General features: G+C 39.5%; 2 protein-coding genes across 3 annotated transcripts; one reads left to right on the top strand and one right to left on the bottom strand.

Moving 5' to 3' along the window:
* Positions 1–826: 826 nt before the first annotated feature.
* LOC4348905 (malate dehydrogenase, cytoplasmic-like) lies at positions 827–4,846 on the bottom strand. Its single transcript, NM_001404028.1, has 7 exons — positions 4,697–4,846; positions 2,730–2,888; positions 2,470–2,645; positions 1,869–2,146; positions 1,638–1,773; positions 1,417–1,528; positions 827–1,290 (listed from the first exon to the last, which is right to left on the bottom strand). Exons 1-7 carry the CDS (start codon positions 4,737–4,739, stop codon positions 1,196–1,198), a joined length of 999 nt encoding a protein of 332 aa, NP_001390957.1. The 5' UTR covers positions 4,740–4,846; the 3' UTR covers positions 827–1,195.
* Positions 4,847–7,876: 3,030 nt separating this feature from the next.
* On the top strand, positions 7,877–12,811 carry LOC4348904 (uncharacterized). 2 transcript variants are annotated; one of them, NM_001404023.1, is made up of 10 exons: positions 7,877–8,139; positions 8,318–8,426; positions 8,554–8,658; positions 8,745–8,822; positions 9,422–9,477; positions 9,871–9,928; positions 10,231–10,356; positions 11,401–11,496; positions 11,614–11,685; positions 12,312–12,811. In NM_001404023.1, exons 1-10 carry the CDS (start codon positions 8,006–8,008, stop codon positions 12,372–12,374), a joined length of 897 nt encoding a protein of 298 aa, NP_001390952.1. In that variant the 5' UTR covers positions 7,877–8,005; the 3' UTR covers positions 12,375–12,811. The 2 variants fall into 2 exon arrangements, with proteins under 2 accessions (NP_001390952.1, XP_015613253.1); XM_015757767.3 differs by having other exon boundaries at positions 7,879–8,139; positions 12,276–12,524.
* Positions 12,812–16,081: the final 3,270 nt, after the last annotated feature.

Raw genomic sequence — 16,081 nt, 5'->3', positions numbered from 1 at the left:
GACTCAAAATCAGATGTATGTTAGGACGAATGGAATAGGAGAATTCATGAATAAATTGTCTTCTTAGAGAAACATCACCGCGCGATCCACTGCAACTTTAACATAGCACATTATAACCATTGGATCGATACAGCCACTATTGCATACTATTCGTGAACAATATTTTCTAATGATCTGAGCTGTTGGTTTTTGATCCATCAGCTACCTTGCAACTGCTAAAGTTGCAGTCATAGCAACAATCTCAAATCCCCGTGCACCGTATCAGCCACATCCAGCCGACGGCTCCTTGGCTCCATGCAGGCTCGTCGCCAGGCAGCCCCTCAAAATCGAGTACTAGTAATAGTAGTCGACTAGTCGTAGTCTGTACGTAGACTGTAATAGGTTGCGGCAGGTCATACAATTCGGTCACGTCAATTCGCTTAGTGGTGCACAACACACATTCAGGTTCAGACAAATGATCCCTTCCACGAACAAAACGCAACACGTAATCAGCACATTTTTTTTCATTTTTAATTTTTTTTTAACATTTACAAAAATATTATATCATCTAAAATATAAATTTACAGCACATTTTTTTGCAGCAAGGTGTGCACATTTTACACTTAGGTCCCTTGCCGCCCTCTACAAGGGCTTCAAAGGGGTAAATGTAATTTTCGCCCTACCAAAAATGTATTTTTCTAGTTTTTTTTCAACTTGTCCGTCCCTCACATCACGTCACCCTACCGCCCTCTACCGGAGAGGGCGGTAGGGTCTACTTCTGTAAATATTTTTACCGGTACAATATTTCTGTAAATATTAAAAAATAAAAATTTTAAAATGAAAAAAATTCAGTAACAGCGCGACTCACGTTTCCATGGGCCATGTGGCAGAAAGTTCAACCACCAGCCCAAGCCCGATGCAGATTATGCTTTCGCAAAATGTACTTGCTACTGGTCCATGATTCCATCAGATGTCAAATGGGTTCAATGTTTTCAGCAAATGTCCTGCGAATCACCAGGCAAAAAAAAGGGAGCTAGTACAAAGCCTCAATACACACTGGAGTAAAACCAGCAACGGCATCTGCGCTCCACATCTCGCGATGTGCAGCGGTCTGAGATAAACAGTTTCTATGTGATGGAACTTAAAAGTCTCTTTTATTCAAAAACACGGGAGCGGGCAATCGCTCACTATCTGTCCCTCTGGGTATTGCTTAGTTTTAGTTGAGGCATGAGTAAGCGAGCGTCTTCTCCTCCGACAGCTCCTGGGCAGTCGCGTCCATCTTCTTCCTTGAGAACTCGTCGATCGGGAGACCTGTAAGAAACGATAGATCATCAGGCATTTGTAAACTGTTGCGACATAATCAGCGCAATACTCTATACATTGGCACATTTTAACAGACAGCCCATGAACATGTAGAAAGAAGGTAAGCAAGCATACCCTGAACAATCGTCCATTCGCCACCACTGCATGTTACTGGGAACGAGTAGATCAGACCAGCAGGCACACCATACGAACCATCAGAGTACACACCCATGGAGACAAATGTTCCCTGTGGTGAAAAGTTGAACGTGTTGATGAATAATTAGGACCGAATTGAGGGAAATGTCTAAAGTAAAATTAGGAGGAAAAGACATGGAATGTCAAAAGGCCAAACAGACCTCAGGAGTGCCAAGAACCCAGTCACGAATGTGATCGCATGCAGAGCTGGCAGCAGATAGGGCACTGGATTGCTTCCTCGCCTTGATGATGGCGGCACCACGCTGCTGGACGGTAGAGATGAATTCCGTATTTAACCTGTTTGAGAGACCACCATTAAATCCATATGCAATGGAAATATGAACAAAAACAAAAACTACTTTTTTTTAATATATGCAGCATTTCTGATTTACCACTCATCATCAGCAACGAGTTCCCTGACAGGCTTCTCTCCACTGGGAGTCTTCACAGTGGCGTGGTTAACATCAGGGTACTGGGTGGATGAGTGGTTGCCCCAGATGATCGCATTCTTCACATCAGTAACTTGGACATTAAGTTTTTCAGAGATCTGGCCAAGTGCCCTGTTGTGGTCAAGACGGGTGAGGCAAGTAATGTTCTTCTCAGGGATGGATGGAGCGAATTCTTTTAAGATGAGAGCGTTGGTGTTTGCTGGATTGGCAACTACCAGAACCTGAAAAATAAAAGGTACAGCCGAACATTATAAATCTCTAATTAGAAAGTTGAGAAAGAATTAACTTCACATGGATTTACAGGCAACTTCAAAATAATTGAATTTGATAAGTGCTTTTTCAAGTTTAAAATAATTGAATTTGGTAATGCATAATCAAATAGGAAAATAATGGAGTGATCAATCTCATAAACTATAAATGATGATAAGACTGAATTATTATGCATTATAGCATTACATGTGATTGCTACTCAAGGTGAGAGCAATGCTGGCAACTTGACAATCATTGCAGTAAATTGCAAACTACATTTGAAATATTTCCATACCTTGCAGTTAGGGGCTGCATGAGCCTCAAGAGCAGAAGCTTGGGATTTGTAGATGGAGACATTTTTTGACATAACATCCTTCCTTTCCATTCCCTCCTTCCTGGGGAACCCACCAACCATAACCGCAACATTCACACCAGTGCAGGCCTCCACAACATCAGTTGTTGCGACAATTCCTACAACACCAAAACAGAAAAGTTTAAACATCAGCAAGGATGCTGACAGTTTAAAAACAAATTGAGTTCAATGAACCAGCTTACCCTTCAAAAGAGGAAATGCAGCATCAACCAGCTCCATCTTAAGGCCATTAAGAGATTCAGTAGCTGGTGGAATGTCAAGCATGTGTAGAATAACAGGCTGGTCAGCACCCAACATCACACCCCTAGCAATCATGGGGACAAGAGCATATCCAATTTGTCCTGCGGAATAAAAGAATGAATTAGCTCACAAAAGAAAGCCCCTGGGTGCAAATTTCTTAAGACACACAAGCAACAATGGTATTGCATTCCATATGAAGTGCAAACCATCAGCTTTCAAATACTGCTACATTTCCAGATGAGCATAAAAAAATACATTTGTTTTCATGCTGATTACCATATCACCTATTATCATCATTCGTGAAAGCACCCAAAAGAAAGCTAGTGGCCCCTCCTCAGGGCTTCACCTGATCCAACCTGGCTAAGAGTGGGATTCAGAGTGTACTAACCAACAATCAGTTACATTTCCAATGCCCGAGCTCCTAAGTGGAGAACAAAGCACCCCTTTCCACGTACAAGAGGACCTCAGACCACATTACAAAAGTGTTTGTGAAGTGCACACCACATCAGATTGAACTAACTAATTCAATTAATTGCCAGCTAGGTTCCCATCTGGCATAAGCATACATCAGAAAAATGAAGCTTTCATAACAATGAAGGCAAACTAGTTTAAGTTAACAAGACAGTGATAGTTTTCAGCTGTTGAAAGAAAATATTTATAGCAATTTAGCAATTCTAACTATGGATCACACTAGACAAGAGATTAGAATGAGATGGATAAACAAAAACCATTTATATCTTGGTTTAAGAACCCCAACTTGTGTAGATCAATTTTTAGCACGAGCACTGCTACACATACTAAATTTTTCTTACTAAACTTTTACTAACAATCATCTCAACCATTTGATTTTAGTAGATGGAAGTTATAAAAAATTTAGACGCACTCATAGCATGACATATCAGTGTTAGTAATAAGAATTTAGTAAGAAAAAGTTAGTATGCATAGCCTTTTCCTTATTAGTACCCTACAATTTGGTGCTAATCCCACTTATTAAGCATGTGCAATGCAATTTAATTATTTAGATTTAAATGTTTAAATGCCAAGATATCCTGCCAAATCCCAGATGGAGAATCTACGACGGAATTTTGGATCAAAGTCACTATCACTATATGGATGCATGATAATTTTTGCAGTTGAATCCTGAGCTGGGATAAGACATGCCAGAACTTGACGGAATACAAACCCGATCCCAAACAGTTTTGTGGGGCCAAATTGAAGGGACACACCCTCCAGAGCTAAACTAAATTAAATGCATGTTTCAAGACAAACATCTCAAGTTATCAGTGTATGTCTTTGAGAACCAAGCTCACAACTGTGACTAGCTCCCATCGGATCATTTGATTAACAGATTAATAGGTAAACCCTCCTAAACCCTTTTAACCTATAAGACTAACCTCCCACCTCTAACTATGGAATCCCACACTCCCACTCATCAAATCGACACCATGATCCATTTCAAACCACTCAAACCCCTACAGATCAAAAGAAATACACATGGATCTCCACTAAACCCCCACTAAAACCTCATGCACAGACTTAACACAAACTCGAGTCAACTATCACAAACTAAGCAAAATCAGTCCCCCGAAAACCAGATCAAGCGACCATAATAACCAGATCTAATACAACCCACCATCAGATGAGCTCATCCAATCCACGAACCACAAAACTTAGTACCGAAATCAAATCACGCCAGTGACCTTCTCCCACTAAATAATCCGCACCCCCCCCCCAACCAGATCAACCGCCACACAACGAGATCTAGCTATCTACAACCACCACACTCGAAACCCTCCACTGGATCGGCGCGGATCTGCAGCCAGATCCGAGCCACCGCCCCCCGCACGAGATCGCGTCGGCAAACCAAGAGAACGAGGGGGAAGTGAGGCGAGCGCGACGCCGTCCGTACCTGCGGCGCCGGTGACGAGCACGCGCATCGGTTCCTTCGCCATTGGAGCGGAAGGGGGGGGGGAGCGGGAGCTTCGAGAAGGTTCTGGAAGCGTAGGGGTTAGGGAGGAGGAGGAGAGGCGACGCTGCTCTTTTGGGTGAGTTTTGCGAGAGAGGGGGAAACGGGTGGCCGTTATTTAACCTCGCGGCGACGGGGAGCCCGGAGAACCCCCGTTGCTCCCACGTGGGGGCTCCCCTACCCATCTCCCACTGACGGTGGGCCCCACCTAGGTGGGTCCACGCTGTCGGCGACGGAGCGCGTGGGGTGGGTGGGTTGGAGCCAGGTGTGCGCGGGCGTGACACCGTGGGCGCTGGCCCACAGATCGGCGATGGGATCTGGGAAACCTGCAACGGAGACGCTAACATCCTGACAGGTGGGGACACGACTGCGCGTTGTGGGGACAGGCTGTCAGTGATGCAGGTGGGGCCCACCTGGCGTTTCGGGAGAAGATGTGGCCGAAATTCTTTTTTTGTTTTTGGACTAATTATTAAAGTTTGCACCAGAAAGTGTGACGTCGATGCCGTGTGGGGGAAGAAAAGATGCTCCGTTGGGAACACTGGCGTGGAGAAGATGCCACTCTTTTCTTCTTCCTTGGGTAACGACGATCATGACATCGTGACAACCGCCGTATGGAGTATTTCAGAACTTATCTACGAAAATGTGTGTTTGTGGATCGTGAGGACCTCAAGTGTTCACTGAAAATAACATGTCATTAAAAATATCTATCTTCCACTTGATCTTCGTATTAGTGATGTCCGTAGAACGAGTGGAATTTTGGAGTATACGAAGTTATATGGACTAAAGGATTGTTTGGATGGAGACTAGCTTTACTATAACTGTAGTAAACCACACAAAGGCTGTGTTCGGGAGTGAGGGTTGGGTACCCGACACGTAAAACGAAGCAGCGTCTAGCGTGAGATTAATTAAGTTTTAGCTACTTTTTTTAAAAAAAATAGATTAATATAATTTTTTAAGCAACTTTCGTAAAAAAATATTTTGCAAAAAACACACCGTTTAACAGTTTGAAAAAGCGTACGCGCGAAAAACGAGAAGGAGAAGTTGGGAACATGTCCTATCGAACGTAGCCAAAATGTGGCCAACAATTTGTTAGCCACAATTATGGCAAACTTTGGCTAGAAAATGACAATATAACGCACGGGCCAATGTGCTAATAAAGTGTAGCTTAATTCAACTGTGTCTAAGATTTTGGTATAGCAAATTGCGGTCACCAACCAAACAACCCCTAAATTAAGCTACAGAAATATTTTTACACTACAATGGGTGGCTTCGTTGAAACCAAGGTTTGACCATCGGTCACCATAGTTTACCACCAAGGCTAAATAACGAAAAATGTTTGTTACGAATTTAAAAAAGTTTTTAATTAACCTTTTCTAGCATTTTAGCTTTTATCTGTTTTGCTCGGTAACTAACCTATTACCGAGGAGGGGTACAACGATGATAAGGGAACCACTAGTTGAAGATGTCCTATATATATGGCTACACAACAAATCATTATCATGTCAATTTGTTTCAACTTGACTTTTATTAATACTAACCAAGTATGTGAAGGAGGTCAGGAATTGACTATAGTGATGAAATACACTCTATAAATATTTAATGTTTATTAGTATAAGATTTGGCTAACATTTAAACCCTTGTCCATCGATAATTTTTTAAATGCTCTTTTTTAAAAAAAGGACAACTGGTATGCATGAATTTTTCTTGAAAAAGTACTATCATAATACCGTATGCTTATTTCATTTTACAAACTTATGCTGATGTAAAATTGATGGTCAACATTTCAAAGCCTAGTCAGATCCTATTCTAAATGTCAAATATTTATAATCGGATGAAGTAATAACTACTGGCCAAGTGTCTCCAAGACAAGACTGTAGGGGTTCAAAATTTGAGACATTCAATACCCAAAAATATCATAGTTATTGTATTATAGGAAAATGAATGGAGAGAAATATGATTGATGAATAGTAGAGGGGATGACCACCAATCCACCATGGGGAAACATTTTTTTATGCTGAGAGAAAGAAATACTAGATATTAAGATTAAGAAATTAGGAGGTTCACTTGTTGTAAATGTACATCAATTCAATACTGCTGTCCCGTCTGCAACAAACTCATTGTGAAGGAATTACAAAGGATTGATAAAGGCAAGCATTTCCTTTGTATCCATACAACTTAAATAGGGCAAACAATACACAATCTTCTCTCTCTGTCTTTCAAGAATCACAATCATTTTAAGGTTGTGTTCTTTTCCCCTCTTTCCCAAATTACTTCCCTCGTTTTTCCACGCACACGCTATTCAAACTACTAAACGGTGGATTTTTTTTTGCAAAAGTTTTCTATATGAAAGTTGCTTTAAAAAATTATATTAATATATTTTTTTAAGTTTTTTTGCTAATATTTAATTAATCTCACTATAATCGTGTGTTTCGTTTTCCGTGTCAGGAGGCAAGGTTCCCAACCTTGCCTCCCGAACACATCCTAAGGCACTATGGAGATTCAACTCATATAATAGAATTGATACTACTTCATTTATCATTCTCAAAGGTAAAAAAACAAAAGATTATACTCTCACCATTTTTAATATATGACAACAATAACTTTTTAAGATACATTTAGGGAGTATCTTAAAAACTACCGCAAATTTTTTAGTCAAAAACTTTCATATATAACTATAATATAATTGAAATATAATTAATACATTGTAACTATATTGTAATTATATTGTAACCACGATATAACTTACTAGTAAAACGTACATTCAGCTATGGTTTCATTAGCTAGCACGTGAATCTTATACGTCACATGTGTGAAAATTTCTTTCTAGCAAAATTTTCCCTTTATGCACAAATCTGAAAGTTTTGAGTGCAAAAAAAAACTTGCGGAAGTAATTTGAGTGAGAAAATCAAGTGAGAGATAAGAAAAAAAATCTTTCAAGTGAGATATATAGAGATATAGCAAAATCGTTTAACTATTCACCTCCATCACAACAAAAGCACAATCTGAAAGCCCATGAAAACCGAACACAAACGGCCTAAAAGTCCAGCTAAGGCTCAATCAGGCCCATCCATCCCGCTCGGCCCACTAACTCCTCCACACTCTCTTCCTTCTTCCGATCGCCGCAGATAGCGCACGCCACCTCCCCTCCCCTCCCCTCCCATGGCAACGCCACCACCGCCACCGCCTTCGCCTCGTCGCCTCCGCCGCTAGCCGTTACCCCCCCACCACCGGCGCCCCCTCACCTTCTCCCCAATGTCGACGGCGGCGCCCGCATCCGCTACGGCGGCTGCGAGCCTCTTCCTCCGCCGGAGTCTCTCCTCCTCCTCCCCTCGCCACGTCTTCCTGCCTCATTGGGTTGCCCCCATTGTCGTCGCGCGCCCCGCTAGGTAAATTACGCCCGCGTTGTTGGGATAATTGGTTCCGTGCCTCGTGAAATCGTAGCCCAACGTTGGTAGAGTTCGTCGGTTTCGCACACTTTATTAGTTGTCGGTGGGGGTTTGCTTTTTTTTTTTTTTACAAGCAGTTGTTAATTCACGGTAAATCACGATGAGGAAAAAAAAACAGGTTATCTGCGGTGCCGGCGAAGCGCGGTGGAGGTGGTGTTGTTGCGGCTGCATCGGCGGCGGCGGGGAGCGCGCAGTTTGGCGCCGGGGACAGTGAGAATCCATACGAGGTAGAATGATTGGGTTATTGGGAGTGGCTATGTTCATGTTTAGGATCAGCCTTCGTTGGTGATCAGGTGATTCAGTGATTGGATGTGGCTCCTGGTCTTGTTGTGATGGTTGGTCCCTGTTTGTTAGATTTTGGGGATCAGTCCACTTGATGGGTTCGACCAGGTGAAGATGGCCTATAAGCGGAGGCGAAAGGATGCCGAGAGCAACAAAGATGCCGAGCACCTGTTCAAGGTGGTTTTGGGTCATGGGGGTTCAGAATTTGGTTACTGTTGTGTTGTTAATGTATTGATGAGTGATGGAGTTTTGTCGAATTTCAGTTAGAGAGGGCATACGATATGGTCATGATGGAGCAGCTTCAGAACCGGAAGAATGGGGTGGCATATGGATCAATCCAGGTTACTCTCTACTATTATTTCCTTGTCACATTGATGATGCATGGTCTACAGCAACAAAGTTTGCACTTGCGCGTTACTGCCCTTTTTTTGTATGTGCTCCACCGTTTACGGTAGCACTGTTCAATCCCATGCAGTCGGCAATTTGGCATATGTATCCAATTAGAGTTAGATATGAGGATTCATATTCACAAAATTGATTTGTAATTGCAAAACTGATTTGTTCTGTATATGGTAACAGACTGTTACCATTCGTTTGGTACTCCTTGGTTAAATTCCTTCATGCTAAAATAAACACATACTGATATTTACTGTTGAGCGACGTAGTTTGAGATGCAGAGATATCTAACCAAGCAACGCATTGCCTGCTATTAAGCTTGATGGTTACTTTAGCATGGTGAATTTGACGGAGATCTTAGATGACTTATCTTGCATCGACTCTTCTAGTCTCCTTACTGGAGTGAACTTCATGAGACCTCTGTCGGTTGCCATGTTTAAGAGGATCCTTCCAACATATGGCTAATAATGAAATGAGTCTCATGATAATTCTCTATTCTGATGTTTTCTTTCACTGATTATTCAGTTCTCTTTCTGAACATTAGGTGTCAAAGGACATTAAATATGCTGATAATCAACCAGTGGTTCCTTGGGGGCCTAGGTACCTTACAGTTCACATTTTGTAACCAATCTCTTCATGTGCTTCTTCAATATATACTGTGTACATTTTGTTTTCCAATGCATCTATACACTATGAATCTTAGGAGACTTAACAGACTTAATTCTTGACTGCAATCCTGCATCCATGAATTGGGCATCCTTGTTACTTAATGCAGTTCTCTAGCAAAACTTGATGATCCAATGCCCATGCCCTTATTGTTTTTAAATTTTAACTTTTCTCTAGCATAACTGTTGATTATTCACATGTTAGTTCCAAATATTAAAACTCTGGGCCACTGGAAATATCATCACACATTAACACCTATCCACTTCTTTGTTAGCTTTAGTGCTATGCTATTGCCATTTCATGATCATCATCATGATCATCTTGCAGATACTCAAGATCCACTGGGAAGGACCTGCGCATTAATATGGCAATATCAGCAACATTTGTAAGAAAATTATTTTCTGTATCATCCCAAGTACCACATTGAAATATTAATAATTACTGTTTTTAATCAAACACAATGTTTTATGAATCCCAGTGGATTGTTCCTCTGTACTCAACTTTGTTATATGCATTGGTGTTAAACTTGAAATTACACAATAGAAAATAATTTGAATTTCAGCATTATTTCACATAGGATTTTTTTAATCATCAGCTTGCCAAACTTCCTATCTTGGGCAAGTCATTTTGTGTATGGAGAAAAGGTACTTTATTAATGGACATTTTTTTATCCTTTTTTTTTTGCAGATCATGTATATATCTACCATGGGCCATGCAGACTGGAAGCCCATGCAGTTTTTGTGTTTTGCCTATTTCTATCGAATACTTGACAAACTGAAGGCTACCGAGTCAGCTAGCACTCCTATATACAATGTGAGGCGGTTTACTAAATAATTTTATTTGCTGTTCCCTTTTCATTTTCTATGGAATCCCTGCACTTACAGGAATGACATATCAAATAATCAAATTGGTTCAGTTTGCTTTACTCTATTGTAGTTCAGATATGATAAGAGCAAAAGGTACACTAGGGAAATGGAGCTATTAGATGGGATGGAATTCTTACTTTTCATGAGTTGGGAATGCATATATTTGATATATGTGGCTCCTTTTTTAGTTACAAAGTTACATAAGTGCATGCTTGTCTTGTATTAAGGATCTTAGATTACTTGGTCACTAGTTTTTAGCTTTGCAGTTCAGCTTGACAGAATCACAGAAGAAGTCTAGCTAATGTTCCGGATAGATAATGTGGCATCCCCTTGATTGGGGAAAGCATTGCATGAGGGTACCCTTCTTTTGAGTTTGCTACAATTTCTTTTAGTCATGAAGATACACATTTTACTCTAAAGATGGATGTGTATACTGTTGGGCTGTAAATAGAATAGTGTGTGTGTGTTTGTGTGCTGGCCCATTAGCTAGAGGCCCATCTACTCATCTATATGTAAATAACGATAGCAATACAGAAGTGGTGAAGCTTCCAGAGAAAAATTCACAAAACTACATATACAACAAGTTTAACCAAATGATGCCTGTATCAACTTTTTTTTTAAAAAAAATGTCGATTGACTCTATCAGCCCCTGCTCACAAAATTAAAGAACAGGGGTGTACATGCCTGCTCTTGGGTGGCTGCGTCCTGCTTAGAGCTTTTGTTTACCAGGTAGTCAGTATGCGTTTGTTTTCTAAAGTCTTTAAAAGGATTTGCTCTTTGTTTCTTGCATGCTAATTAATACAAAGCGGCAGCCCTCCTGCTGTTAGGTTCAAAAATAATATATTAAATGATGCATCGTTCGGAACAAGTAGATATTGTCCAAAGTTTGGAATATTAAACCATTTATCCTTGTATCTGTGCTGGTGCGCTACATTTATTATTTGTAGTCTTAATTGTTAAATATAATATTGAAATAAAATGTTTGTGGCAGGAGTATGGTGAGGTTGAAGGTCGTGGCATACACATGGCAAAACGAGTACTCCGTAGTTTGGGTTTGGTACTTGGATCAATACTTGCTGTATCCCTGGTTAGTGGGTTGTTCGGATACAGTGCTATCTAGATGCTAAACTATTGGTTTATCTGCCAGTTTTCTCTACTGTTTCTCAGTATTCGTATCCTCACCCTAATGTTTTATCCTTTTCAGGGCTACACTGGGCTAGCCAATTTTTCTCAGTTTCTTGGGCAGTATATTCCATCTGTTGTTTATAACTTCCAGGTATGTTATGCTTGAGCATATCTGATGTTGTTTGGGATTATTTTATTGGATCAGAGTGCCACATTTTTATATTCATTCTTGTTACCAAGATCACATTTACAGCCCCATTGTTTCGCTTATTCGGGGAATAAGCGAAACGGCATATTTGCAAACGAAAAATAATGTGTGAATAGAACTTTTATATACGTGTTCTTAGCGATCTAAAAGCAAAGGCTGAAAAATAAACTTCGTTAAAAAAACCCCAAAATCAAATCCAAATTTAAGTTTGAAAATTCAAATTTTGACTGATAAGCATAAGCATAAGCGAAAAGATGAGGCCATTAAGCTGATAAGTTCCACACTTAAATTTTCTCCCATTTGCTAAGTTACACACTTAAAAAATTTCACTTCTGTCATAAAGTAGAAACTGGAAAGTTGTTAGTGTTTTTAAAAAGACAGACAAGCCTCCTGAAAATAATATTTTTTCGCTGGAGGCTAAAAGTTAAAAACTCTAATAAGAATACTGGAGTAAGCAATAAGTGCAATCTCTTTTTCTGGTGGAGAACATGTAATGGAAGAATGCTAGTGAATATTGTTGCTGTTGTTTTCAGGTGAAGTAAAACTAATTGGTGGCTATCTTATGCCAGGAATTGATTGTGACTACAGCTTCATCTGTTTTGCTTTGCATATTGGCGTCGTACTATCGATAGCAACTTGTGTAATTGTGTTGGATCACCCCTTGGCATTGCAATCTTGATAAACCTGTCTTCATGAGGGCCATGGTCGATAACTTGAGCCTATTCTGCTATGGAATATGAGAGCCCATCAACTATATAAGTGCACTGTTCTTGCATGTTTTACATCGTTCTTACATCTGGAAAATTTTGCAGCTACTGATAAGATGTTCTATCCAATGTTTTGAAACTGAAATTTAGCATGCAAGAGACAGACAGCTAACAAAGCAATGTGTCACATGAAACCTGACGATGCTGAAAATCTAGTTCTAGTGAGTTGTTCCAGCAAAAAGTTAACTGCAATTTTCCTAGAAGTTTCCTTGAGTTTGCAATCTGCTTGCAAGTTCCTTGTATATTTACTGAACAATTACTCTGTGTTGGTGAGTTATGAATTACAACGTCCTTATGGAATCTGCCTACTTGATCATGGAACCTCTTTTGCTTTAGTTAATCAAAACTAAGGTACAATGCCTCCTCTCTCACTCTCCACATCCAAGGGAGGATGCCATTTTTTAATGGCCAAATAAATCTGGAATTGGCATGAGAAATCGGCATCTAATCCAGTCCTGAAAATGAACAGGATATTTAGGAAGGTTAAACAGTCTACCTACCAATCTGATCTCATACATATACGTAGTGATGTAGCAGATACTAGTCAGCACACATATTTGTTTTGCTCTGTATGCTTCCACTATACCTCCTTTTTTCTTATGTTGACTTTTTAGACACATTGACAATTGATTTAGTGCTGGTACACACGTTTGAGTTTTTTTCCCTGTACGAGCAAAGTAACAATATGGAAGTATGGAAGTCAATCACTAATATCCTATCATTTGCATAATGCATTTATAGATATATATATATATGTTTTTCCAACAGAGCATTCAAAGTTTTAGAAATTTGACCACTGTTTTACAGCATCTGTCAAATAACTGGAAATGTTCCATACATTTAGTACTTTTTAGATAAGAAAAGTGTGTACTTTTGGCTTTTAAGCTGTGCTGCTTGCCTCCCAAATTTTAGTTCGTACTTTTAGTGTCATCTAATAATGCTTGGGACCTACTAACATTTACAGCTTTCATGTCAGGCTGTAGAACGGCCACTACTTCAACTGAGAATATCACCCAGCAAACACATCTTCTCCCCAGTGGTGTTTTTCAATGCTGCTGCTTCGTACATGCACCACACACCATCTCCAATTGTTCTGTTCGATGCCAATTTTTGAAACCCCAAATTCAAGATTCTTGACCGGTGCATGTCCGTCCCGTTTTGTTTGTTGGCTTCAGCATCTCACACGATTCACAGGTACTCATCTCAGCATTTAACAACACCCTGATTAGTCCTTTTCTCTTAAGCTGCAATAACCGAGGAGCTTACACTAAAACCGAGCAAATTCCATGCTCACACAGCACACACACGCACGTACGTTAACATGCTTAATCAAACGCTTTTTCATCTTGTCTCATGCGTTTTGAAGCTACCGTTGTAGTGGTATCCTTGTCCTCTTCGAACGATCAGAACATGGGCGTAGTGCTGGGACACACGAGAGCACAAGCACATGGAACAAAGAACTAATTGCGATGTTAATTAATTTAAGAAATGCTGTTGTGTTGTCATTGTCCTGATGATATGGGTCTTGGTTGGTGCTATTTTCATATTTTATGGAGTACCTGTTGAGCCCTTATTTTGCAGAAATAAACAGGATGAACACGTGTCCAACCATCTCGAAAGAAACAAAATGAAATCAAAGTAAATTGTTTTGTACCGGAATAGAAGTTGTGGATTCCTGCTGCGGCATCGTAAATTGGAAGGAAATGCTTGTAAATGTCTTTGTCAGAATCTATGAGAGCAAAGGTCTGCTATACTATTTGTTGCCCCAGATCCGGTTGCAGTTCCTACTTCCAACAAATACTCCAAGTTAAACAAAGAGAAGCTAGGTATGTAAGCAAACTATACCACCTGCACAAATACAGTTTTGCATGAATTAATTTATCCTATTTCACAGTATCGTACAAGCACATGCATTTTTTAACGAACTAACACAAAATATGTCAATTTTATTGAATATAGTAGTAAAAAATATTTTAGAAAAACTGCAGCTACAACTATACAGAGGTTTTTAGGATGAGCTCGAGCTGTAAAATAGAAACTGTACTACTCTGCTCCCGCAAACATCCACCATGTTTTTTTTCCTTCTTCCTTCATTTTTGCATATATCTACCAAGTACTCCCAATCAAGGATCGTAATAGAGTTGCCCCGTTTGTTTGAGCTTAAAAGCCATTGCTAATTTTGAACTTTAGAATTAATTATGGTTTCCTTTGTCGAATTTGAAACTCAGCCTTGATTTTTTAACCGCCACGAGTACAAGTGTAAAAAAGTCTTATCCTAAAATTACTTTTCACTATATCGGTGGTGTATCTTCCTTGTCTTGTCTTATGCAGCCAAAAAAGAAAAAAGAAAAGCCCTCCAAGCAGAATTGCCATAAAATCTGCTGAGTTTAATTTCTTTTCAGTCTTCCACACGACAAATTGAGAAGCTTAACATGCATCCACGCACATGTCTGATGAATGCGTGAGAATGAGACATCTATATACTAGATTGACGATTTTGCATGGCACCGTGGTCACCATTTTCTGGCAACGCAAATAGTACGCTTCACCGACAAAATGGCACGCGGGTGGCACTCTGAAGCCTCTCCATCAACCTAAGCGCCTAGCCTTTGGTCCTTCTCAACCCCTATATGCACTTGGCTTAAGTACTTCGGTCCTCCCTTGTCTAGTGGAGGTTGTACACTCGTACTCCTATTCTGGTTCCCATTAAAATGAAAAATACGTACAATATTTTCTTTAAAAAAAAACACAATGCAAGCACACATGCATACTCTATCCTATCCTATGAGCACATCTGAAAGAGATTTTTTTTGAAAATTTTTTTATAGATGGTTTAAAAAAATATTTCCAAAAACTGAACCTTTTAGCCACGCCAGTGTCATACTTTTTGGAAAGGACTATTAATAAAATTAAAAAAAATAAAAAGTCTAAAAAATAAAAAAAATACTCCAAAAGACTAGTTCGGTATATCTTAAAACTGACTAGTTCGGTACATCGATGGGTCTATCACTAAAAGAATAATTAATCATAAACGCGAACACCCATATCAAATCTAAAATCTTAAAATTGGGTGAGCTGGTTACACCATAAGGAATCTAACTGAATACACTCGCTTTGCAAAATATGCACAATTTATATGAATTTGTTTCTTTAAATATAATTCATCTTACAACTCGTACCAACTTAACCCTCTTTATTTTTATTCTTAATTTTCTTGGCCTGATTATAAGTTGTCTGTCTTTCCCAGACATAGTAACGGAGATGATGAAATCACTAAGTTAAAGCTGTGGATTTAGAGGTTGTACATAAAGTGCCTGATTATACTTCTTTTTAATCCTTCCTCACAAGTTAAAGATGTGGATTTAGAGGTTGTACATAAAGCTCCGAACCCTATAATTAATGTGTTTATGCCTTGTGGGATTAGTACCCATATGTCATAGATACCATAGATACGTGGAACCAAGAATCATGAAACGCCACCATACGAGAAATTTTTTAATCTTTTTTTTATCATTTTTCATTTTAAAACTATATTCTAAAAACTTATTTTTAAATCTAAACCTTTTAATCAT

This window comes from Oryza sativa, chromosome 10 (genome assembly GCF_034140825.1).
Source record: "Oryza sativa Japonica Group chromosome 10, ASM3414082v1".
NCBI lineage: Eukaryota > Viridiplantae > Streptophyta > Magnoliopsida > Poales > Poaceae > Oryza > Oryza sativa.
This window is presented reverse-complemented; position numbering and strand designations above follow the sequence as displayed.

Coding starts and splice junctions, on each gene's coding strand:
- LOC4348904 (NM_001404023.1), top strand. CDS start 8,006: ATGTCGACGGCGGCGCCCGCATCCGCTACGGCGGCTGCGAGCCTCTTC. Junction 8,659..8,744: donor ATGCCGAGCACCTGTTCAAG/GTGGTTTTGGGT, acceptor GTCGAATTTCAG/TTAGAGAGGGCATACGATAT. Junction 10,357..11,400: donor CTAGCACTCCTATATACAAT/GTGAGGCGGTTT, acceptor TGTTTGTGGCAG/GAGTATGGTGAGGTTGAAGG.
- LOC4348905 (NM_001404028.1), bottom strand. CDS start 4,739: ATGGCGAAGGAACCGATGCGCGTGCTCGTCACCGGCGCCGCAG. Junction 2,147..2,469: donor ATGCAGCCCCTAACTGCAAG/GTATGGAAATAT, acceptor TTTATTTTTCAG/GTTCTGGTAGTTGCCAATCC. Junction 1,774..1,868: donor CTCGTTGCTGATGATGAGTG/GTAAATCAGAAA, acceptor TCTCTCAAACAG/GTTAAATACGGAATTCATCT.